Source organism: Microtus oregoni, unplaced genomic scaffold, assembly GCF_018167655.1.
Source record: "Microtus oregoni isolate MIOR12 unplaced genomic scaffold, Mior012 000003F_ref0000135, whole genome shotgun sequence".
Classification (NCBI taxonomy): domain Eukaryota; kingdom Metazoa; phylum Chordata; class Mammalia; order Rodentia; family Cricetidae; genus Microtus; species Microtus oregoni.
Window position 1 is genome coordinate 33,230,132 of NW_024543062.1, and position 25,164 is coordinate 33,255,295.

Here is a 25,164-nt window from a genome sequence, read left to right on the forward strand (position 1 = left end):
GAAGGTCAATAAAGCTTGACTATTACACTACCCTTACTGTTGACACCATACTCACTGCCACCATCATGATCACCATCATCGCCATCATCACCACTACCAGCATCACCATCATCATCACCACCATCATCACCATCACCACCAACACCATCATCACCCCCGCCATCACCATCACCATCATCATCACCACTATCATTATCATCAACACTATCATCACTACCATCATCACTACCATCATCACCACCATCATCATCACCATCATCACCACCAACACCATCATCACCGTCATCATCATTATCACCATCACCACCACCACCATCACCATCATCACTATCACCACCAGCACCACCACCATCATCACTATCACCACCACCACCACCATCATCACCATCACCACCACCACCACCACCATCATCACCCCTGCCATCATCATCACCACCACAATCATCACCATCATCATCATCACCACCATCACCACCAACACCATCACCATCATCACCATCACCATCATCATCACCATCACTATCATCACCACCATCAACATCATCATCACCATCACCACCAACACCAACACCATCATCACCATCACTTGCAATCATCATGGCCACCACCATCACCACCATCATCAGCTGTTCAGCTGTGTCATCAACTATGATTGACTTCCTCAGGTCTTATTTTCACCATCCTTGAAAAGTGGCATTTGTGGTGAGCTTCCTGCGTAGCTGGCCCACAGGAGCACCCAGCAAGCAGCTGCTATTTTCCATCTTCTCCAGGTAGCACTGGTTAAAGTCTCAGGCAGAGTCTCTCCCACTGGGTTCCAATTTTGCCCTGAGACTGATTGTTCAGATGTCTCCTTGGCCCACTGAGCCCTGGCAGCCACCTGGGGGGCAGAGGGATGTCTGCAGGGAGCTGTGGTTTGTGAGAAGACAGGAGACATTGTGATTTGTTTTAATTAGTCAGTTATTTGTATTTGGGTCACAAATCAGTTCACAGCTACTGTAGGGAATTTAGAAAATGTCAGTTCTTCACTCTGTCTGGCTACATTCCTGCTTGCCGTGTAATTTTCAGAGATGTAAAAACATCTGTTTCTTTGTGTGGCATGTGTAGACAACGACCACACGCTAGTTCTCCCTTTCAGCCGTGTGGGTCTGGGGACTGCACTCGGGTCTTTCAGGATTGGTGACAGCACCTGGCCTGCTGGGCCACCCCACCATGCCCTCCCTCCTGCTGGGCCACCCCACCATGCCCTCCCTCCTGCTGGGCCACCCCACCATGCCCTCCCTCCTGCTGGGCCACCCCACCATGCCCTCCCTCCTGCTGGGCCACCCCACCATACACTCCCTCCTGCTGGGCCACCCCACCATGCCCTCCCTCCTGCTGGGCCATTCCACCATGCCCTCCCTCCTGCTGGGCCACCCCACCATGCCCTCCCTCCTGCTGGGCCATCCCACCATGCCCTCCCTCCTCACTCTTCTCATTGTACCAGCACTCTAGAAACGATGTCACGGTATCTTGCAGGGTGGTTTTCCACCCACTTTTTCTTAACGGCATCTGTAAGCACCGTCAGGAAGTGTTTTAAATGGTGCCCCGTGATTCTCTGACGACCCCACTTTGCTGCCCTCCTTGTGCTCCAGGTGGACTCCTTGTTTTTCACACAGCACCCTCACTTCTGCCCCGGGGCTTTCCCATCGCCTCCTCACCTCTAAGCTCCTTGCTGGTCACAGCACAAGCCCAGTGTCACATCTCTCCAGGGTTCCTCTGGGCAGCGGACATCCATCTCTCTTTGTCCATTATTCTGGTTTAGTGTCTCCTTGCGGTATGAACTGCCTGAACTCATCTCCTTGTCTGCCTGTCTGCTTGCTTCTTGCCCAGTTCCCTACCTGGACCGTAAGGTAGCTGTATGAGGCAGTCACCGTGTGTGACTTTCTGTCGTGTCAAAGGTGCTCTGTAAATCGAGCTGAGCATGCAGGTGACTGGTTAGATGGTGTTTGGGTGGTTGATTGGGCAGGCAAGGGTCAGCCAGTAGTGTGCACATAAATAAACACATGGATGGCTACGCCTAATTCTATCTCATTCTCCATCTAGAGTGTTTCCCTTATTAGCCTGTGCCTGGCATCTCACCCCACATCTTCCTTATCCTCTGCACAGTGGGCCGGAAGCAGTTCATGCGGTTTGAGTGGGCCAGCCGCGCTGCTGAGGCCCTGGGCTGTGACTACGAGGAACTGAATTCCGCCACCTTCAAGCACCACCTGCGGCAGATTCTCCAGCAGATGACATCAGGGCCGCAGTGCCAGGGCCTGGAGGACAACGAAGCCTGCTCAGGTACCAAGCACCCAAGGCCACACTCTAGGTGTCCAGCTCCTTGCAGAGACTGTGCTGGTGGCTGCGCTATATGCTTTCCGTGTTTCCACGTGTTCGTCACGACAGCTGAGGGAAGTTGCTCTGTGCACAAGTGCCAGGCTAGGGAATGCCAGTGTCGGTGGAAAAGGAAACGGTGCCTCCCTGACTGATGCTCTCTCTGGCCATTGGCCTTGGAGGCTGCAGAGTCCTGGGTGGGTCCTCTGCTGGGAGAGGGGACATCAGGCTGTGCCCAGAGGCTGATGTATTTCCACTGTGGTTTGTGTTTGTGGAGTGCTTGATAGGTAGAGGAGGAAGTTCTACCTGTGTAGGGATGAGGGCGAGGCGGGGGCATCTGGAGCTGGGGTGGGGGGGAGGATGTGGGAGGGAGGATGAAGGGCAGGTACCTATCAGCACACACAGTTGCAGTGACTGATGGGAAGCTGAAGAGTGGCTTAATGAGGGAGGAGGAGGCTTGTTCTCAGGAAATCTCGGCTGGAAAGCTGAGCCGCCAGGAGGAGAGCTGAGGACCTGTAGAAACCATAGGTGAGGGACGTGACTCAGCGGGCAGAGTGCCTGCCGTGCAAGTCTGAGAACCTGAGTTTGGATTCCCAAGAACCCACCTAAAAGCTGGGCACAGCAGTGTGTGTCAGCCCTGAGGAAATAGAGGCGAGAAGGCCCTGGTGCCCGCTGAGCCGGTGAGTTACTGCTCAGTGAGGGGCTTTGTCTCAAAAAATAGGGTGCAAAGTGATGGAAGAAGACAACAGTGTCACCCTCTGGCTTTCACACTCGCACACTCACACACAAATGCAACACAAACACATTTACAAACACATACACTTACACAAACACACACTGATGCACACACAAACACTCACGAAAGGGAAATGGAGCAGATGCTGGAGGCGCCATCTTGGATTGGGTCTGAGGAGCCATGGGGAAAGGTTGGGTCTTTCACTGGTAAAGGACAGATGAGAGGCTGTACCCATGAAGGTGGCTCTCCAGGGTCCTGAGGCTGTGGTTGTAGAAGACAGAGGTGTGCTTTGTCAGACAGCAGGGTTAGTGGTAAGGAGGAGGGGCTGTATGAACTAACTTCGGGGACAAACCTCTTTGTCCTGTGGGTCTCTGGAGCTGTCTATCTTCCAATAAGGTGGACGGCTCTTCTGTTTCGTTCCCGGTTTGAACTCTGCTGTCTCCTCCTCTCAGTTGTAGCACACTACACTCGTAAACGGCAAGCTTGTGTGTGCACACCCATGTACACATATGTGTGCACACAATACATATGCATAGGTAAGCAGAATACACACAAGACAGACACACCACTTCTTGAGTCTGAATTGGTCTGTCCACAAAGGTCTCAGAGATAGACATTAAGCAGGCAAGGGACCTGTGTGCCTCAGATCAATGTTGTGAGGCTGTGGGTTGCCTAGCAACAGCCCAGGGTGGGGATGGAGATAAAGGAGGGATGGGAGCAGCAGTACTAAGGCTGTCTAGAATGTGAAGCAGAAATATTTGTCTTGAGGGGAAATGGATTCTAATTCTATGACGGGAGCTGGGCAGAAGGTCAGGAGCTGTGACTGACTCCTCTCCATTGCACAGCCTCGTTCAGGCCAGCTTCTTTCATGGGACACACTCGTGCCCCTGTGTTCAGTCAAGTCTGAGGCTACCTCCCTACCCCCAGCGCTGGAGAGAGATCTTTTGCCGTTTCCCACTGTTCTGTGTCCAAGTTGTGCCTCTGGGCTGACAGAGTCCAATTATCTCACCATTCGCTCTGCTTGAATGACCAAGTTATCTCAACAAAGTGATTTTGGCCAATTCAAACAGTTGGAAGACTCTGTGAACCCAGAAGATTTCACCTGAGTAAATCTTAGGAGTGAAGTGATTGGGTCTGAGTGTGAAGCCGTGACTGCGTCCAGAGGAACGAGCACCATGCATGCCATACACGCTTCCATTCTGTGCCTGGTGCCAGGGATTTAAAGCCCCAACCCCAGAGACGGTTCCTCACTTCAGGGCACCCCAGAGACAGTTCCTCACTTCAGGGTACTCCCAGTTCCAGAAGGGAGACACAGTTTAAACTAATAAAGACCATGAAGGCAAAAAAAAAAATAGATATAAAGAATAATTATAAAGCATTGGTATAAAACTGATGCTATATGCCCAGATTGGGAGTGGCTCCCCAACCCCACACACAGTCAGCTCTCTCTATTGTACAAAGGACAGGAGCCAGTCATATTCAGAAGGGTTATTTGGACTAAGAGAGCAATCAAGGGTCCATTCCAGGACCTAGTGACCTAGAACCCCCCACCCCCCGCGGCCCTGCTTTTTCATGTTCCTGCCACCTTGAGGTAGTGCTAGCCTGAGGACTGAGCATGGAATGTGGCGCCATGTCCAAAATACAGCGGCATATCCCTTTCTACCATTGCAATAAGACACCATTATCAATGCAACTTCTAGAAGAAGCATTTGGCGTGGTGGCAGGTGACAGGCTGGGAAAACAGCAGAAAGCTACATCTCAAGCCCCAAGCATGAGGAATGGTTCAAGTCTTTTGAAACACTTGAAGACCACATCTCCCCCCACAAGGTCACACCTCCAATCCTTCCCATGTAGTCCTGCCAACTGAGACAGATATTCAGATGTGTTTGCCTATGGGAGCCATTCTCATCCAAACAGTTCAGCAGCTCTCTGAGGAGCATGTGAGGCACTGGGAGAGACACGGCACACAAGGGGAGACTCTGGGGTCTCACTGGGTTGTTAGCACCTTTCTTAAAACCACACACATATTATTTGATCACTGAGGGAGGTGGCTTCTCTCTCTGGTGACCCTGGCTGCTTGGTATCGATGCTCTTGACCCTGGGAGAGGTCATGGCCTCTAAGTATTAATCGTTTTCTGTCTCCCCCATCCCAGGGCTCAAGATGACAGGTGTGGAATGTGTGGAGGGGATGGCCTCTGGCCTGTACGAAGAGCTCTTCGTGGCTGTGGTCTCCCTCATCAACAGGTAACGGTGGTCTGTCAGACTGAACCCAGGCCTTCTTCAGTACATAATGGGCACAAACCAGGGGCGTTTCTCAGAGTGGGATACTGTAAACAGAGGAGAGGTTTCTAAGGCAAAGCTGGCCTTAAATCTCGCCCTTGCTGTGTGACTTCCCCAAATCCGTTTATTCCTCTGGTTTCTACAACTTGAAAGCTGTTGTTTCATCTGGGCTTATTGGAACATTAGAACAAGTGAGCAATACACTGAAGTACATTTCTAGCAGTGAAAATCCCAGCAACAGCACCTGGGAGAGCAGGACTTCGGGGCACAGGACCTGGGGACGTGGGACCTGGGGGTGCAGCTCAAAAGGTAAAGTTCTCCCACTCGAGCTAGAGGGACAATGTTCAGAGCCCAGAACCCATCTAAACAAACCAGGCATGGAAGCACAGACCTGTAATCCCCGACCTGGGGAGGTGAGGCTAGGCAGACTGTTGGTGAGCCAAAGCCCCGAGCTCCACATTCAGTGAGAAACCCTGCCTCAAAGAGCAAGGAGAAGACAACTGCAGTTGGCATAACACATACAAACACACACATATATACATACACATACATGTATACACACACACACATACACACATACCCATGCATGCACTGGCACAAATGTGTACACGCACACACACATGCACACACATATTCACATGTGCACACATACATACATATGCACACAAATGTGTTCACACACATACACACATGCACATGTACAGATGCACATACACATACACACATGTGCACATACCTACACATGCCTGTATGGGCACACGTGGTCATGCACACACATACACACATGTGCTCACAGATATGCATGTGTGCACACACATATACATACATACATGTGTTTGCACAGCACACACACATACACATGCACACACGTGTGTACACAAATATGCACATACACACACATGTATACTCACACCCCAACAAAACTTACGGATTTGGTAACACCTGCTAAGGGCTGGGGACAGCCTTAATGATTCACCCTGCCTTGTGTGTTTTCTTCTCACGTGGGCCCAATGTGCAGATGAGAAGAACAAGGTGTGGGATGGGGAGCCAGTGAGATGCTGCCCTCTGCTGCTGTCTTCCAGTACACTGCCCTCATCATTTATTTCTCTAGCTTTTCCTTCTGGGTGTGGGGGACGAGCAGGACAGACTAGCAGGGTGGCCTGTGGGGTGGCAGTCCAGGGAAAATGCCAGGCTGCTCCGAGTTCCATCTTCCTCAGAAGTCCATTGAGCAGCTCCAGCACGACCCGTGGGGAACATGGGGAGAAGGTCCCCTTCTCTGCAAGAGTGCATGGCATAATTAGACTTCGGAATCCTGTTAAGGGATGAGCCGCTGCTGCGTAGCAACCGAGCAGCAGGGATCTTCAGTTGCCAGGGCCTTGGAATCCGCTCTCTTTATCGCTATCTGAGTAATTACCATCCGCCCGGAGGCACAGACGCCATATCTAGAAACTGGGGGATCATTGTGCTTCGAGGAAGGGAGGGCTGTGAGCTTGGAGTGAAGGGGAGCGGAGGGGCCACCTATCCCGCCCGTGGCCTGCCAGCATCTCTACAATAGAGGCATTGCTGAGAAGGAAGGTCACCATGTCCATTACGGGCTCTAGGAGGTGCCTCCCTCCCCAATCTCACTCTCCTCTCGTGCATGTCTCTGTGACGGCTGGCTGCCCCGCTCGATCCCTTTGTATAGACAGAAAAATCTTCATAAGGAGAATGGAAAACTAAGGTCCAAAGCCTGCTCTCCAGATCTGACAGCAGACGTTGCTGGTGATGGCCAGAGCAGAGGACTTTGCTGAGCACCAATCAGAGGGCAAGCTGTGTGGTCCCGGCAGTGGGTGTGGTGTAATGTCCCACTCTCCCAGAAGCCTTCGGAGCTGGCCTCTGCCTCGAATCATTTCACAGCCCAGTACCAGAGAGCTCAGGCAGCTCCCCAGAGACACACAGCCCTCTGGGGCAGAAGAGAATGGCAGCCCATGCTTCAGAGTCTTTCCCTTCTGTCTTTTGAGTCAAGCAGTCTGGGCTGTCTGTCCAGATAGAAACATTGGAAGTATCCAGGGAAGTGATAACATACACAATGTATCTCTCAGCTCAGTGTGCTATGGGGAAAGAGAGGGATTTCTCTGGTGGCTTCTGACGTAGGCCCCGATGGAGAAGTCACACTGACTGAAAGCTTGCTGCATCCTTGCCTCACGAGACAAGGTGACACTTAAACCCACTTCCTTCACTGCAGCCCTGGACCTACTCACTCCTGCCATCATGTAACAGCTGGGGAAAGTCATGATCAGAGAGGTTAAGTAGATCGCCTGGGGCGGGAGTCACACAGTCTATACACGGTGAGCTTGGGTTCAGAGCCAGATCCACCTAGAACGATGCCTCACTTTCTCCATCTCTGCTAGGGGAGGGTCGAACCAGCAGATCTTTTCTCTCCCCAGATCTTTCTCCTCCCACCATCTGTCTATGGCTTCCATCATGGTGGTTGACTCTCCAGGCTTTCAGAATCCTCGGCACCAAGGCAAGGACTGGGCGGCCACCTTTGAGGATCTGTGCTACAATTATGCCCAGGAGCGCCTGCAGCTACTGTTCTACCACAGGACCTTTGCTTCTACCCTGGAGAGATACCGAGAGGTGTGTGTCGGCTGGACTGGGGCCTCCCAGGCCTGTGCCCAGGGGTGAGGCCAAACGGGTGGAGTGAATATCCGTTCCAACTGACCCAAGTCACCTGCGCGACACCTTGCTCCAGGTCTGGCTACCTCCACCTCTGCCCTGGTGCAGACGGTTCCCCAAGAGCTGCTGTTGTGTCCAGACACAGGGCTGACTACCCTTGGGGGGACAAGCAGTCACTTCCAATGGAGTAACAGGAGCATGCACCTGGACACATGCCTTCTGTGGGGATTTCCAGAAATTCTCAGCATGTGAGCCAGGAACACATAAGGCCCAGTTGTCTCTGAATGGCCTCTTTCTTCCTATGTCCATGCTGGCCATCAGAGGGGGCACACTCACACTCTCAGCACAGAGGAATGCACAAACCCTGAGCAGACAACAAAGAGAACGTATCCAGACGGACTCAGTGTGTATCCACTACTGGGTTCTCCTCCAGTGAGCATTCAGGGCGGGGATAGCGAGGATAAGGGGCTTGGACTCAGCTATTCCTTTAGTTGGAGCCGACATGGATCAGACACAAAAGAATAATTACAGGTTGGAGAGTCCCAATCTAAAGGCATTAATTGGCTGTGTCGCCTTAGAAAACCTGGTGACCTTTTCTGACCCTTGATTTCATCAAAAGGAAAACAGAGAGTGATCGTCTTACATCACTGGAGATAGCACATCTGCAGAATACACTGCCTTGAAGACACGGCACAAGAGACCTTCTGTCATTGCTCAGAAGTTTCTGGGGGACTAGGGCAGCACTTTGGTCTGGGCGGACACCCATGTTCCTAGCAACACTAGCACTGCAGACAGGAGGCTGTGTTAGGTCACCAGCCCAACTGTTTTATGCAGGAACATACCAAGAAAACACGGCTGACAGATTCTATGGGACATCGCCCAATCATTAGAAAGTTAGTTGTGGTTCCTGCTAGACATTCTGCTAAGTGTCACGCAGCAGTCAGCAAAAGATGCACACACTAGCTGATGCCTCTTTGTGGGGTGCTGACAGCAGAGTCATGGGTGGGGTGCTGACAGCGAAGTCATGGGCCGGGAAGGTGGGATGTCTGCAGTCTTAGCATGCAGGAAGTGTGGGAGCTGTGTAGTTGGCCATTTTCATTTCCCAGGGTGGGAACTTCCGGCATGCATTGAACACTGTTGACGTCTGCACTGTAATTTTAAACAGTTCTGGAGCATAGTAGGATGCTTACTCACTGGCATCCATGCCACCAATGTCACTCATCTATAAATGGTCAGGGGGCAAAGTTTCTGCTACATACATTTCACAATTTTAAAAGTAACTTCGAAAGGATGACTTAGTCATGCTGGAAGCTTCACTTTCCCCCCTGAATTTACAGAGGAAACTAACATACACATCGTATGAATTTCAGGAAGGCATTTCCGTGCACTTTGACCTCCCAGAGCCATCCCCAGGAACTACGGTGGCTGTTGTGGATCATAATCCCTCTCAGGTAAGAGAGCATCCAGGGCCCTGGGGCTCTCAGGCTTTGTTGGTACCTGTTCTCTAAGTTCTTTGAACCAGGGTTCCCCAGGGATAGTTACAGACCTTGACTGGTGTGGGGTGTGACCATGGAAGTGCACTGAAGCCTAAAGCATGCACTCAGTTCTGTGCTAGTCTTACAGCAGACTTGCATTGGCCCGACGGGAGCCAAACATGTCAGGACTGCAGCAGCTCCCACTGGAGCCATCTAGGATTCAGCTGCAGAGACTGGAGGGAGGGAGCGACCTCTGTGGGAGAGGGCTCACACTGACACCATCCTCCTTCCCAGAACTTGATGACTGTACCCCAGCTCACCCTTGTCACAGACCTTTGACCTGGGACCCTTCCTTCTTATTTTTGTTTTCTGCCTTTTTAGTGTGAAAGTTCATGTGCTATGCAGCAATCTAGGCATGGGTTCAGTCTTGATGAGTTTAAGCCCATCTTTTTCACTTCTCTCTGCCTCGGTTTCCCCTTCTCCAAGTAAGGAGGGTGTAGTTCCCTGAGTGGGTATAACCTCACCGAAACATTGAACAGAAAGCACTTGCCACTGAGTGAGACCAGAAGGTCCTGTCAGTGGCCCTTGCCCTGCCTTGGGCTATGGCAGGCTGCAGCCCCTCATCCTGTCTCTTGCTGGCTACGACAGTTGTTGCTCCTCAGGTCACAGTGGATCAGCTGCCCTGTGAAGCCTCCTCCATAGCCCATCATCTGTTGAAGGGTCATCTGGGAGAGTGCAGTGGTCAGAGGGACCGGAACTGTGGCTTCTGAGGCCCTCTGCTAAGTAAGGATGGACCAGCTGTCCATCTTGATTCCAGCGACGAGGGCCAATGGTCCTCCAGGCTTGGCCTCTGTGAGCATCATGGGACCCTGATTGTGTCCCTCCCCAGGCTTTAGAAACTGAACTGTCACCAGAGCCCTGCTTCAGTTCCGAGAGCCCCAGTTGGTGGGCAGCCCAGGGCCCCAGGCACACGACGTTGGCAGTGTTGGCACATCTGATACCCAGCACTACTCAGCCCATTGTTCCTTGTGCCAACTCAGCCTCACCAGGTCTCTCTCATATACCAGTCTGCAAATCCCTGGGATTCCGGGAAGGTTGCTATGGGTAGCTTTAAAATTCCATGTTTGCTCTAGAATCAAGTTCATGTTCTCTAGAATATTCCTTGAGTGCTTATCTCTTTAAATTTATTCTCTGAGATCTCAGTATAACAAAACACCAAGATTTCTAAGAGGGGAGTGGTGTGGCGGGCCAATTGTGAACATGCTGGAGCTTCCTGTGTGACTGGGGAGGAATTACAAGCAGACACACACCTCTCAAGTCCCCAGGGCAGCCCTCTGGGGAGGGCCTTTCCAGGCTCCATTTTACATGGGGAAACAAGGCTCAGAGGGGATACGGTAGGTTGTCCAGGGTCATAAAGATGGAGGTGGGGAGGAGTCATACCCTTTGCAGACAGCTCTTGACTTCAGTATGAGAGTGAAAGCTGAGCAGGATCACAGGGCCCAGCAGGCATGCTTAGTCCTGAGGGCTGGGAAGAGTGTCCAGAACCAAGTCTCGCACACACTGCATCTCCTACCAGGTCCACCTACTGGCTGGAAGAAGTTCTGAGGATGCCAGAGGCCTTTTCTGGGTCTTGGATGAAGAGGTCCGGGTGGAAGGCTCCAGTGATAGTGTGGTACTTGAGCGTCTGCGCACAGCCTTTGAGAAGAAGTCGGCTGGGGCTGATGGTAAGGGAGGCAGGGGTAGGGATGGGGGTGCATCCTGCCTCAGTGTGGAAGCCTGTCTATACCGGCTGGGAAAGGCTTTGACTTTTTTTCTAGGCAATCACAGTACCTGGGTCTGTTTTAGGAGGCCACAAACGTGTGCTAACATCTATTAAATGCAGTGGGAAAAATCAGGTCAAATATAATGTTTACATATATGCACATACACATGTAATGCAGGCCTGTATGTTAGTAATGTGGTCTGCCTGTTTGTACATTGTAACACTTGTAAAGCATGATTGAACGTGCATGTGCACATGTATGCATGTGCGTGTGTGCACACACACATACCTGCTACAATATAATGTAGCCAGGGAAATCCCAGAGAAACTCCACACCATGCTGTTTGAACCTCTAGCCTCCAAAACTATGAAGTTAGAACGTTTTTTAAAATATAGGAGCCTGTCTCCGGCTATGGTCATGAAAATGGAGCAGTGCATAGAAGTCCCCTTTCTGTTGCTCCTCGAATGTGCCATGCACACCCTCCTCACTCCAAGGACCGTGTACTGCCAGTTCTGTGCACAAAGGCACCTTCTACTTCATCCGAGCACAGTGGGAGGACTTCCTCACCTCCTTTGAGTCTGGGGTCCTCCCTAGCCATCACCTTGTGTAAAACAATACCCCACATCACTGGGGACCCCCACACCTTTACTTTCTCCACCAGCTGACATAACACACTTTTCCATCAGACATCCCCATCGCAGGGTAGGCCGGCTCCTCCAGCATGCGAGCTGGGCTGGCTTCCTCACAGAGGCAGTCCATAGAGTAGCCCTGGTGTGACTAAGTGCACAGGTTCTTGACACAAAATGGATGAATACGTGTGTAGTAATAAGGGCGGCGGGTCTGCATTCCCAGCACCCCAGCCGCCTGCTCGGCTAGCTTATGCCCCCAAAATAATTACACAGACACTGTATTCTTTTAAGCACTGCTTGGCCTGTTAGCTCTAGCACTTACAGGCTAATTCTCACATCCCGATCAACCCATCTCTAATAATCTGTAAGAACCGGTCTTACCGGGAAGATTCTAGCCTAGTCCATCCTGGGTCGGAGCTTCATCCCGGGAGCGGGGCATGGCGTCTCTCTAAGGCGTCTGCTCCCGAGAGCAGAGCGGTCGAGACTCTGAGCTCACTTCCTCTTCCTCCCAGCATTTTGTTCTGTTTACTCCACCCACAGGGCCAAACAGTTTCTTTATTGGCCAATGACCTTCCTCCATCATACGTGAAGTCAGTGATGCGGAGCCAATGAAACGAAATTCTTAAATGGGTGTCATCTGCACCCTGACTTTAAAGCAAAGAGGCTGGAAGTCGGGTCAGAAGGGAGCGGTGTCTTGTGGAGCGTGGCTGGGGTAGGAAGGACCCACTAAAGTCTGTAAACCTTTCTTCCTTTAGGCTTGATTGTCCAGCCCCAGGTACTCTGAGCTGGATGCTCCAAGGCTCTCTGTTCCCAGGGGGAGACTCTGTCCTTTGTACTGAATGGGCCAGGACAGACATGTTAATTCAGGCATTTTGGTTTCAAAGACTCCCCATCCCCAGATCTTTCTAATGAGCTCTGAGCTCTTGAGAATAAATGGATACTATGACCTCTACCGAGTGTCCTCTTACAGGCCAGTGAGACTGTCTTGGATACTGTTCTGTTGCTGTGAAGAGAAACCATGACCACAGCAACTCTTATAAAAGAATGCATTTAATTGGGGGCTGTCTAACGGTTCAGAGGTCCAGTCCATTTTCGTCATAGTGGCAAGCATGGAGGCATGCAGACATCGTGCTGGAGAGTCCCACATCTGGATTCATAGGCAGTGGGAAGAGAGACTCATGACTTGGAACAGTGACACACCTCCTTCAACAAGGCCACACCTCCTAACCCTTCAAATAATAGTGCCATTTCCTGAAAACCAAGTGTTCAAATCTATGAGCCTAAATGGGGGCCATTCTCATTCAAAGCACCACAGAGCCCAACAAGGGTTGGGGAGTCTCCAGGGAACCTGTGTTAAGAAAGGACCGAAACAATACAAGACAATGCTTTGTCTCCCACTAGTGTCCATCCACTCATCCGTCCATCCCCAGTGCTTCCTACAGTCCATATGCCAAGCATGACACTAAGGACAGAGAGATAAACACTGATTCTGAAGCAGCACCCACAGGTTAACTTTAGTAACAGTGGAGACAAGGCTGCCACTTGCTCACAGAGTACCATGTGCCACGTGCTAGCTAATGTTTTATGCAGCCTTAGACCCTTCCCACCTTGGGAAGTATGTATTATTTAAGCTTCACTTTGCAGACCAGAGAACTAAGGCTTGGAGAGAGCATTCCAGTGAATGTTTTCCCTCTAACCCCAAGGCCAGGTCTTCTGTGTCTCTGATTCTGTCTCTTGTTTACAAGGGTTCGCTATCTCCCAAAGGAGCCTTTGTTTGACTTGTGGCGTCTAGATTTCCCATGGATGCATGTTTTAAAGTATTTAACAGCCACTTATCTCCACACATGGTGGGAAAGAAATGGTGCTTATTCACGCCAGGTTCATGGTCAAACGCTTCTTTTAAAAAGAATGTGCCTGTGAAAACGTGAGTCGGTTTAAACAAAACCTGATGTAAACCATGACCCAGGTGACAGCTGGTACATATGGGAATCTCAGGAAGAATGTGTGTTCTCTGATTTTGGGCTGAATAGGCATCTTGGGCTTAAGAACACAAAAAGGAACAGATCTGGAAGTGAGGCATGTACCTCACTACTGCAGCAAGTGTGTACACCAGGAACTGCCGGCTTTAGCTGTCTAGAAAGACACTGACCATTTTAAATTTGGTGGTGGGTATGTGAACAGAGTGCTCACAATCCTGACAGACACCCAATGCTCACACCCCCGTCTTGTTCCAGGACCCCCTGTGCTGCGGACCTGCGAGCAGCCCCTTCAGTGTGAGCTGTTCCACCAGCTGGGACTGGACCCTGTGCGCTATGACCTCACAGGCTGGCTTCGCAGAGCCAAGCCTAACCTCTCAGCCATGGAGGCCCCCCAGGTCCTGCAACGGTCCAAAAGGTGAGCCTTGCTGGGTGTGGGACAGGGCACATCTGTCCCTATGGCTGTTTCTGTTTAGCAACAAGCCAGTGAGTGAGGACAGCAGTCTAGAAATTCCGTCTGCAGTAGCGGAACGAAGGCCGTGACTCCAATTGGAGTAGCACAATGTCTCCCCGGGGGCAGAGCAGACCTGGTGGCAGAGCGGAGTAGGCCTTGGGGGAGTCAGCTCACAGCCAGGAAGCCGTGTCTCTGTATTTTGGCTTTCCACCTCTCATTAAGTATCTGAGAGATGGTGCGACTGGAGTAACTTTTATGGACATCCTAGAACCCGGGGGCTCATAAAACCAAAATGATATGTTTTGTAGCAGTAGAAAAAGCTCTTCGAGCTCCCTGCTTACTCGTCCCAGAAGCACTGGAACAAGGCCTGCAGCAATCCAGACTCCATTTCCAGGTTAATAGAAAACACTTGCTATGTGAGGGTGCATGCCTCTCAAGTTCAGTGCTGGAAACCTGCTGGGGCAGAGCCTAGAGGCGGGCAGAGAAGGAGGGACCTGTGTTTCGGGTAGGTAGACTAATCAGGAAACACATGCTGAGTGCCTACTGTGTGCTTTCTCTTATTCTTCTTCAGAGGAATACGCATTCTTAGCTCCATTTTACAGCCGGGGAAACGTGTCTCCAGTGGTGAAGCCTCTTGCTTTTGACTCAGTTGGCACAGCCAGGATACTGCTTTTAAACCTCAGCAATGCTCAGGGAAGCTCTTAGGGTCTTATGGTCAGAGTTCATTGTAACCCCCAAAACTCAGAATGCCAAGGGAGTTCATAGCTCTTGCAGAGACCCAGAGGAGGAGTGAGGCAGAAAGATGGTTACTGAACGGGGATCTAGGACACTGGGGTCAAGCCACAGTTCTATCCTTTGGCGTGATGGTGAGTAGCCACGCTGTCTCCCGTGGCCTCCTTCACCATAAACTCAAAGCCAGAAGCAGAAGATTCAGCAGGCCAGTTCTCCTTCACAAGCAGGGGGCGTGCAGATTGTGCCTCAGTTTCTTTCTGGCACACACCAGAAAACCTTGGCCTCCTATTTCATAGCATAGACGTGGGGGTGGTAGCCACACATGGTTACTTAGTAACACTTCTACAGTATAAAGTAGCAGGCAATTTAGGGAGGAGGCTGAGTTGCAATAGACTTTCGGGGCACACTTTATGGTCCTGAAGAGTTGCTTCCTGCTCTGATACCCCACATCTGAAGCCAAGTGAGGGGCGTTGAGTCAGGGGAGGGAGGCAAACTCATAGTGACCTGGTGAGTCTGTGTCTCGGTGCCCGGACAAGGGCTGAGAAGCGCAGCAGCCCTGGTTATAAACCCTATTAGAATGTTTTTCAAGGCACGAGGAAGCACACTTTTAATCCCAGCACTCCAGAGGCAGAGGCAGGTGCATCTCTGTGAGTTGAGACCAGCCTGGCTCACATAGTAAATTCTAGGCTAGCCAGGTCTCACAGTGAAACCCTGTTTCAAAACAAACAAATAACAAAAAACAAGAACAAAACACCAAATAACCAAAACCAAAAGAACGTTTTGAACTTGTTGCAGCTGGTTGCCTACCCTGGTGACTATAAGACCAAGCCCTACTGGATCTTAGAGTGAAGGTCTGTAGTCAGAGTGTCAGCAAACGCATCAGGACCGAGTTCAGGACCAGAGTCTCAAGGGCTTTCAGAAGGCTGGCTGTTCCTCAAGCTACAGCAATATTGCTTTGGTCATATCTAACTTGGGAGCTGAGGTGTCCCAGAGAGAACAGGGAACTTGCCCAAAGTCACACGAAAAACAGAAGACCAGAAGATTCCATCCACTCCACGGGATAGTACCACACATCAGGTTGGGGCTGGGATTGGGAGCACTGGTCATCTCCATCCCTAGCTTGTGGCTCCTGGGTTCTGTGTCAGCATGTCGGGGTGCCACACACCACACCTCTGTCGAATCTTGCTACCTTGTCACGCTTTTAACACATTTCACACACCTCTGGGCCCCGTGAGTCAGTGTGCAGTGATATTGATCACGTGACTTTAGGTCTGGATCTGGAGTGGGACTTGGGCTTTTGGGTAGTGATGAGAGATCCCCAAATGCTTAGTGAAGAGACAGGACAGCTGGCATGTGGCAGGCACCAGGCCTCCGGCTTCTAGCTCCTCCCACTGGAGCAGTGGGTTCTATCCAGTTGCCTTTTTCTTTTTGAAAAAAAAAACTTTGATATATTATTCAAAATTATGATGCAGGATTATGGGAGGCTATTTTCCTGGTCCCCGTGTAGACAGCGCTATCTGAAGGGTTGGATGGCCACCACTGTGTAGCATACATGTGCTTTGGGCCCATTCTCACTCTACCTCACTATTTCTGCCCCCCACTAGTCCTTTCTGCTCCCAGATGGATTTGCTTCTACTGTCAGGAATGGGAACACATATGACCTTATGCTTCCATCAGGTCTGGGGTCCACAGATGAGAGAAAACAGTGATCCCGTCTTTCTGAGATTGCCTGAGGTCTTTCAATGTGATTATTTCCAGTTACAGCTATTTTTCTGAAAATGGCCTAACTCCATTCTTCTGCGTGACCCACAAAGAATTCTGTTGTGATACAAGCCATATTTCTTTATCTATTTATCTGTTGGGCACCTAAGTTGGTTCTGTATTTTTGCCCTTGAGCAAAACCAGCTTGGGTCCATTAGGGAGCCTTAGTAGCCAGACAGCGTTGCAATACGTGTTGGAAGAGGCCGGTTGTGGGGAGGCTGAGAGGAGGTGGAGACTCTTTAGGTGTAAGCCTGGGCACTTCATTATTGTCTTGTAGCAGCGAGTCATTCATTTCTACAGTCATAAAGTTGGCACCTACTGTATACCTGGCCTGCTCTCGGGATAATTAACATGGCTATGCTTTCAGGATGGAAGGGGCTTCCTAGGATTGCCAGGAGGGAGATTCTCATGGGCAGGGGAGGGAGTTGCTCAGGAGGGAGCCAGCATTTCTGAGACAGAAGGGTTGTAAACAGAGGTACTCATGCCTTCCTTCCCCGTGGGCGAGCTTACCAGAGAGTCCCTTGAAACCCTCTCTCTTCCTCACTAGGGAGGAGCTGCAGAAACTCTTCCAGGCCCGGGCCAAGCTGCCTCCTGTGTGCCATGCGGTGGCAGGACTTGAGGGCACCTCCCAGCAGGCTCTGCACCGGAGTCGTGTGGTGCGGAGGGCTTTTGCCAGCAGCGTTGCTGCACTGAAGAGGAAGGCCCCCTGTGCCCAGATCAAGCTGCAGATGGTGAGTGGGCGAGCTAGGCTATGACCCATGTGACCTTGGACCTCCATCACACGGACCACCACCCACCAGGTTGCTCACTGAGTGGGTGAGCTAGGCTATGACCAATGTGACCTTGGACCTCCATCACACAGACCACCACCCACCAGGTTGCTCACTGAGTGGGTGAGCTAGGCTATGACCCATGTGACCTTGGACCTCCATCACACGGACCACCACCCACCAGGTTGCTCACTGAGTGGGTGAGCTAGGCTATGACCCATGTGACCTTGGACCTCCATCACATGGACCACCACCCCACCAGGTTGCTCACTTCTACTGCATCCTGCAAAACCACAGAGATAGGTTTCCCCTGCTCTACTGAGAGGGACACAGCAGTTCCAAGTCTTGGAAAATCGTGAGCATGGCCACCCCTGAGAAATGACTCACCCAAGTCCAAGGCCAGAGGCTTGGGCATTTGGTGTTGAGCTGAGGACCTTGTGAGGGGGCATTGCCCTCTTGTCTCAACTGTTAGACTAGTTCCATTTTCCTTTCTCCCTGAGACACCTTCTCTGGCGGGGTTCAGGAAACAGGATCCAGCATCCATGTGAACATGCTCCTTTAACCTGCTAACAGGTCGGACTGGTCCTGGGCAGGCTGAGCGTGAATGAGAACTGTGGTTGTAGATTGCAGACCACAGGAAGAATATGTTTGAAGAATGAAACCCTCACAGAATATTAGCCCCAAGTACTGAGTCCTGGGTTCTAGTCATAGTTCCTTTGCTGGGGGTGTCTCTGTGAGCTAGTCACACACACTGACTTCTCCCATACCTCAGTTTCCCCAGTTGTGTCCACCGGGCCGCTTGTTTTTCCCAAACATAAGCCAGCATAAGCACAATGTCTTGGGTGTAGGACACAGGGCGTCCCCAAGGATGTCCAGGCGATGCTCAATGTGTGCCTGTCCACTTCCCCTTGAGACATCAGCTCTGATCCTGTCTGCTTCGGTCCCAGGATGCTCTCATCAGTTTGCTGAGTCGGTCTCAGCTGCACTTCATCCACTGCCTTGTGCCAACCTCAGTGGAAATCAAGACTGGGCAGGGGACTCCATCACCTCCACAGCCTGGTGGAGACCAAGGCGGAGCCAACAAGCCCCCAGCTCTGGACATTCCAGCCTTGAGGGTTCAACTTGCAGGCTGTCATATCCTAGAGGCATTAAGACTGCACAGGGCAGGTAAGAAACAGATAGGAACAAGGTGCCCTTGTCCTGGTGGCACTCACTATGCACTGGTCAGCCACAGGACAGGAACATTTGTTATATCTCAGAGAGTCACCGAACACGAGTGCCCACTGTGGGTCCTGCGCTGTGCATGCAGGGAGAAAAGTTGTACCTGCCTCCCATTTTACAGATGAAGCAACTGAGGTTCAAAATAGTGAAGGATTCCTCAGGGTCACACTGCAGGGATAAGAGCACTGGGATATCAGGTGTCCCTGACTTCCCATGTGGCTTCCAGAATTGCTTCTGGCTCCAGAGGGCTAGGCCCAGCCTTTACACCCATCATGGGAAGAGTGAAAGTCCCCAAATGAGTAAAAGTTTAAGGTTTCAGACTGTAAGCCAGTGTGAAGATCTCTGAATGCAGGGTGACAAGATGAGGTACAGAGGCAAGAGGCTCATGGGTGCCTAGGGGACTTTCCTACTCTTAGGGGTGGGGCACCCCAGCAGAGGTAAAATAATAATCAGGTCCTGAGGTAGAAGAACTGGCTGCCATCTGGCAGTAGGGAGGACAGTTAGAAGAGGGACCACAGGGTAAAAGCAGGGTAAGATCAGGGAAGTACAGAGCTGGGGTTTCTGGGAGTGAGCTCAGGCAGGGTGTAGAGCTAACACTCCTCCAGGGGAGGTCACAGCTGCCTTCTCTGACCTCTCAGCATCTGCCAGGTACAGCTGGGTGATGGAGCGGCAGGGGATGTGGGGTTTTCAGCAAAGAAAAGAGTGTGCAGATCTGTTTAGCATGCAACCCTGTGCCTGTGGTTTCTGCATCAAGTTTGATCTGAAATCGCCCCCATTGTTTTTTACCACTTGGCCTTCGAAGGTCTGAGCTCAGCCACTCTCTGCAGAGGCTGGGCAGCAGTCTCATGTGGCATGTGTGTATAATGTCCTACGGTCTCTGATGTCCTAGCTTGTGGTCACTGCAAATCCCATGTCAATAGTGGAACATTGGACACAGAACATTTGACAAAGAAGCTGGGGATCGTTAAAAACAAAGCTGAGACACCCCACTCCCCACTGAATACCGAGAGCATCGGCACAGGTGGAGGGAAGTGGATAATGTCACAGGGAAAAGAAGGGGTTCACAGCTGGCAGCTGGGCCCCATAGCCAATAGACTTGCCTGCCTAACAGCAGGTGTGGCTGCCTCATAGAGTGTGTGTATATGTATACATGTGTGTGATTAGCGTGAATATATGTGTGTGCATTCATGAGTTCGTGTGTATGCATGTGAGTGTGGTGTTGTATTATGCATGTGTGGAGTGTATGTGATATGTGTTGATGTGATATGTGTGGTGTGCATATGCATGTGGTGCGTGGTGTGTATGGCAGCTCCTGTCTATGCCCAGTACTTTGCTCACCCCTTAGATTATATGAGAAGCATGATGCCCTGGTCAGTGTACAAAGGCTTTAGCCATCCTTCCCATTGGGTGAACGGAGATGCATGTCCTGTGGGACTCTGGAAGGAAGGGTGTTGGCATTTGAGAGCTATTGAGAGAGAGTTTCCTGAGTGACAGCCCTGGGAAGATGCTGTAGAGTTTTCCAGAAGGTCTTGTGATGGAGGAGGTGTTTACAATGAAGCCCGAGAGCAGGAACACGTGAGCAGTCGTTAGTACTGACTGAGCACTGCCTCCCAGTGCGCTGCCTGTGCCTTCCCACTCATGACTGCCTGCTGTGTCCCCAGGTTATGCTGAACACATGGGGCTTGCCCAGTTCCGCCGTCGGTTCCAGGTGCTGGACCCTCTGCTACTGAAGAAGCTTGACTCGACGTCTGAGGGACTGGACGAGAGAAAGGTACGTGAGCTTGGCTCACAGGCAGGGGAGGCCAGATGCTCCTGCGTGACCACTGTTCTATGTGGACTGTTTAAGGACAGCTGGAGCAGGGATCTAAGAGCAGGGTTTGAGGACAGTGGGGAGCAGCCTGTGATTTGAGTCAGACATCACCCTACCCAGAATGCCCTCCTGAAGCCTTCATGAGTGTGCACAGAAAAGAATAGGAGGAAATAGAGTGGTGTGTCCCATGTCCCACCTCACAAGGATGGTGGCACACAGCCCTCACCCTGCAGTGGCCCATAGGAGCACCTCCCATGAGAATGTGATCAACAGGTTTCTGCAGGGCCTTTGCAACAGCTGTCCTCTCTGCAGAGGACACTCTCTGCTGGATCCTTTGCTGTCCACCCCAGCTCAGGGACGCTCAACATTGGGTCTTCTTGTTCTGGTGTCTCAGAAGTCCCTGCCCTTAACTGAAATTAAGTTTCCCAGCAAGTACTCAATAATTTTAATCAGACAGCTGTATACACACATGTGTGTGCGCACACACAAGCATTCATGTGTATGTGTGTATGTGAAGATATGCATGCACACAGATATACACAGGCACACACAAGTCACACGCTTGTACACACACACAAATAGATGCACACAGGCACATACATATATACATACACACACACACACACACAATCTATCTTGGTACTTTCACCCTGATTTTTCTGTTTCCAATCCATGAAACCTCATCTTTGCCCCTCACCTCTCACTTTCTACAATGGAGCTGTCCCATGATGAATGACCATGGGCTTGTCAGTGGTTAGAGCCTGGTGGCATCACGTGGCATCCCTGAGAAGCTAGTGCCTTCAGTCTCTTTGGCAAATGAGGCCCTTAAAAATGAAGCAAATTTCAAGCCCTTAGAAGTGAATTCCACTAGTGTTCATGGGCTTGTTCCTGGAAAGTCAGCTTCTAAGTTGCAGGGGAGGGTTGATGAAAGATTGTGGGTCTTGGAGTCAGACACGTGTAACTTCAGCTGTCACTCAGGTAGGTGACTATCTGTCTGCCTCAGTCTCCTTATCTTTAGAGTGGGAACAGCGGCAGCAGCTGTCTCCCTCAGTGCTCTGATGCTAAGAGTAGCCAATGTGCCCTGCACAGGTCCTGGCATGCGGGAGGAGCTTCTGTCAATAGCAGCAGTGGTGGCCGCTGCAGCATCTTTCAGGGTCAGGCTAATGGGTGATCCACAGACTGTCACAACCATGCTGAATCATCCCCTCCGTGTGTGTGTGTGTGTGTGTGTGTGTGTGTGTGTGCGCGCGCGTGTGTGTGTTCGGGCGCATGTGCCCGACTGTACTTGGAATCCTCCACTTTGTCATCCTCAGTGAACCTTAAGGTTGGAAGGGTAAACAGAGTCACAGTCTTAGACTTCTTGGTTTCTGCCCACTGTACCAGGACTCAGGGCACCTCCAGCTCCTTCTGGGTGCTTCTCCCCTTCTCTGAATTTTGGAAGCCCCATAATTTGCTTTTGGCTTTGATCACCATGTGAGGTCTTTTCTCCTTGGTCCACGTATGACCACCACACAGAGGGGCCACAGTGCTGGAGACTCTGGGGTTCCTGTGCAGTGGGAAATGAGAAAGGCTGGGGCCTGAGGGAACTTCCTGTGGGGTGACGGGCACAGCTCAGGGCAGCATTTGGACTCTGGACAAGTCAGCAGGACTCTGTTGTGACTAAACCAAATCCACCTCCATACACACCCCAGGCGCCAGAGAATGGAAAATTACCAGACTTGCTTGGAAGTATTTTTTGTTTCTCATTCCTTTTTTTTATTTGTTCACAAATTTCATTTGCTGGGGCATAGAATTTTGGTAGCAAAGAAAGAAAACACCATCCTGCCTCTTATGAAAAAGCTGATAAATATTCATTTTTCAGGCAACGTGATGGGCTCTGAATTATGCATGAGTATGTACTCTGGTGGGCAAGCCGGAAGGCTCTGCACACAGAGTGGTTAAGACCTCAGGATTCCGTGAGACAGGTCTGACAGCTAGGAAGGGTCACTGTCGACATAGACGCTAGACGGCAGCAGAGGGGATTCCTGTCAGGGTGGAAAACGGGCCCTAGCGGGTCCCCTGTGCCTGATTGTGGTGTCTCTGCAAGCTGTGCCAGCTTCTCAGAGAACTGCTCTCATTCTGGGTGTCCACACACTCACATCACAAAATCACTTCCTGGTGTTGGGGTGCACACCTGTGACCCCAATACTAAGGAGGTAGAGGTGGACAGATCAGTTCACGCTCATCCACAAGATCCAAGGTGGTAGAGTTCCAGGTTGAGACAGTGTTCCAAGACAAAGCCTTCTGCTCAGGGGAGTCATTTCTCAGCAGAGATGGCTGAAGCAGGACTGCAGAGCCAGGCGGATACAGCTGGGGCTCAGACCCGGACTCTGACTCTGGGTCCTTATGCAGAGCATTAAAAATAACTTTTATGGGTAGAAAGATTGCTCTCCCGTGATCTTAGAGCACTTACTTCAATTGCAGAGGACCCAGGTTCAGTTCCCGGCACCCACATTGGACAGCTCACCATCCCTGTAGCATCTCTGAGGGATCCAATAACTTCTTTTGCCTTCCATGGTACCTGCGGTAGCTGGCACACATACACTTACTCGGACACACAGACACATACATTTAAAATTAATTAATTAAAACATTGTCGGTGACTGTAGTTGTACCCCTTTCTCTCTGTGATGGCCCATGAGAAGCAACTGAAGGGAAGAAGCTCTGGGCACAGGCCGTCTTGGCAGAGGAAGAAGGTGGTAGAAGAAATGACACACACCTCCAGCAGCAGGGCCAGGAAGCCGCTTGCTCAGTAGCGTCCACCTGAAGGCGGGTCTTTTACCCCACCCCTCCCCCAGTGGGAGCTGTCCACACTCAGTGTGCTGAACTGGCTGCTCGCATCCTGGGGAGAGCAGCTCTCTGGAAATTAATTCCACCACTTTCCCCCTCATTTGCTGGGTTCTCACAATGGACATTATTCCAATCATCGTTTTCTCCATCACATGAGCCAATGCCATCATATGTGTGGGGTGTTTCTTGGTGTGCCCCTTGGCATTCTGCTTAGTCAGCACCCTGGGAGTTATGGAGCTGTCTGCCTTCAACCATGATGTGGTCAGTGTGCAAGGGAAGGATGCACGAGTTCTACATGAGCGAGTATTAGAGCTGGAGGCTTGGGCTTCAAACTGCATCTTCCTCCATGGCTTTCTAAGGATTGAAGTCTATTAACTGGTAGCCATCTGAACTAAGGTGAGCTCAGAGCAGCGTCCAGCACAGCCCTGAGTTGTTCTCAGGACTTTGTAGCTCCGTGCGAGCCCTCCTGGCTACATACTTCCCTGATGTCCAGGACACAGGAAGCTCTTGACAAAACTCGAGGGCAGAATTTTTATATCTAATTGATCTATCAATTATTAAGAGACAGGTGTTAATGCCCCTGGCCACTAATGTTGAGCTGTCTTGCTTTTCTTTAATTCTATCCATTTTCTGCTTCTCATGTCTTGGGACTTTCTGGCTAGGTGCTGAGATAATTTGCCTGTCTGGCTGGAGGGTTAACCCTTTCGTCATTGGACACGTCTCTAGCCATTGGTAGTAATGGGTTTGGCTTGAGTCCAGTTTTGTTTGTCTTGGTGCCAACGCCATTTCTGTTATGCTCGCCATTTGAAGGGTGTTGTTTCGTCCATTTTTGCCCCTTTTTTGCTCTGGTCTGAATCCCTTGCAAACAGCTGTCTGATTTACTTTGTATTAACTCGGTTGCTCTTCTCATGGACTGTCTGAGGAAGCTGGCAATGTTCCAGAGCGATAGAGTGTATCTTCATTCAGTTTAATATTAACTTAGTTCTGGGTCGAGAAAGAGTGTTCCACGGATCCTTGTTGACACCTCTGTGCCAGTGTTATGTGTACAAATTATAAGTCCATTAATACAATTTTATATTTTCTTTCATTTAATCTTTTATCTTTTAAATCCATTGACATATTTTTATAGTATTTTCTTTTTTTGATACAGGGTCTCACTATGTAGCCCTGGCTGTCCTAGAACTCACAGTGTAGACCAGGCTGGCCTCAGATCCTAGAGATCAGCCTGCCTCTGCCTCCCAAGCTCTGGCACCACACAGGCTCACACCATTCCCCTGTTCTTTCATGTTTATGCTTTCTGCTGTTCTTGAATCTTTAAAAGTTTGAGTCATTATTTCTTCCAGCCTTTAATAGAAACACAAGATCTGATAGTAGTGACTCCCCAGCCTGTGTGTGCCCGGGCAGAGTTTTGAGTCATTTTGTTTCGGGAAGACTGGGAGCACAGCTCTGTAAGGTGTAGAGGGCTTGATTGGCAGGCATGTTTGTTATGTAATCCCACAGCCTTCTGAACATCACCATTCTAATTTGCTTTCCATGGCTGTGACAAACACCTTGAGCAAAAGCAACTTAGGGAACAAGGGGGTTATTTCAGCTTATAGGTCATTGACCAGCACATCATCTTGTTTGTAATTTTTGGAAGGAGTAAAATTTGGGCAAGTTTGAAGCCATAGCCCTTTGTCCAACTTCCCCCCCCCCCCACACACACACTTCTTCTCTCC

The 25,164-nt window shown here is 50.7% G+C and overlaps 1 protein-coding gene across 2 annotated transcripts in view; it reads left to right on the top strand.

Moving 5' to 3' along the window:
• The window catches only part of Myo18b (myosin XVIIIB), a 213,481-nt gene that overhangs the window by 45,927 nt on the left and 142,390 nt on the right, over positions 1-25,164 (top strand). For both annotated transcript variants that reach the window (XM_041649253.1, XM_041649254.1), the window contains exons 13-21: positions 2,146-2,319; positions 5,242-5,332; positions 7,795-7,987; positions 9,397-9,477; positions 11,078-11,225; positions 14,128-14,287; positions 17,364-17,547; positions 18,534-18,753; positions 20,469-20,578. In XM_041649253.1, coding sequence (XP_041505187.1) covers positions 2,146-2,319; positions 5,242-5,332; positions 7,795-7,987; positions 9,397-9,477; positions 11,078-11,225; positions 14,128-14,287; positions 17,364-17,547; positions 18,534-18,753; positions 20,469-20,578 — 1,361 coding nt within the window. The remainder of the gene's footprint in view (positions 1-2,145; positions 2,320-5,241; positions 5,333-7,794; positions 7,988-9,396; positions 9,478-11,077; positions 11,226-14,127; positions 14,288-17,363; positions 17,548-18,533; positions 18,754-20,468; positions 20,579-25,164) is intronic.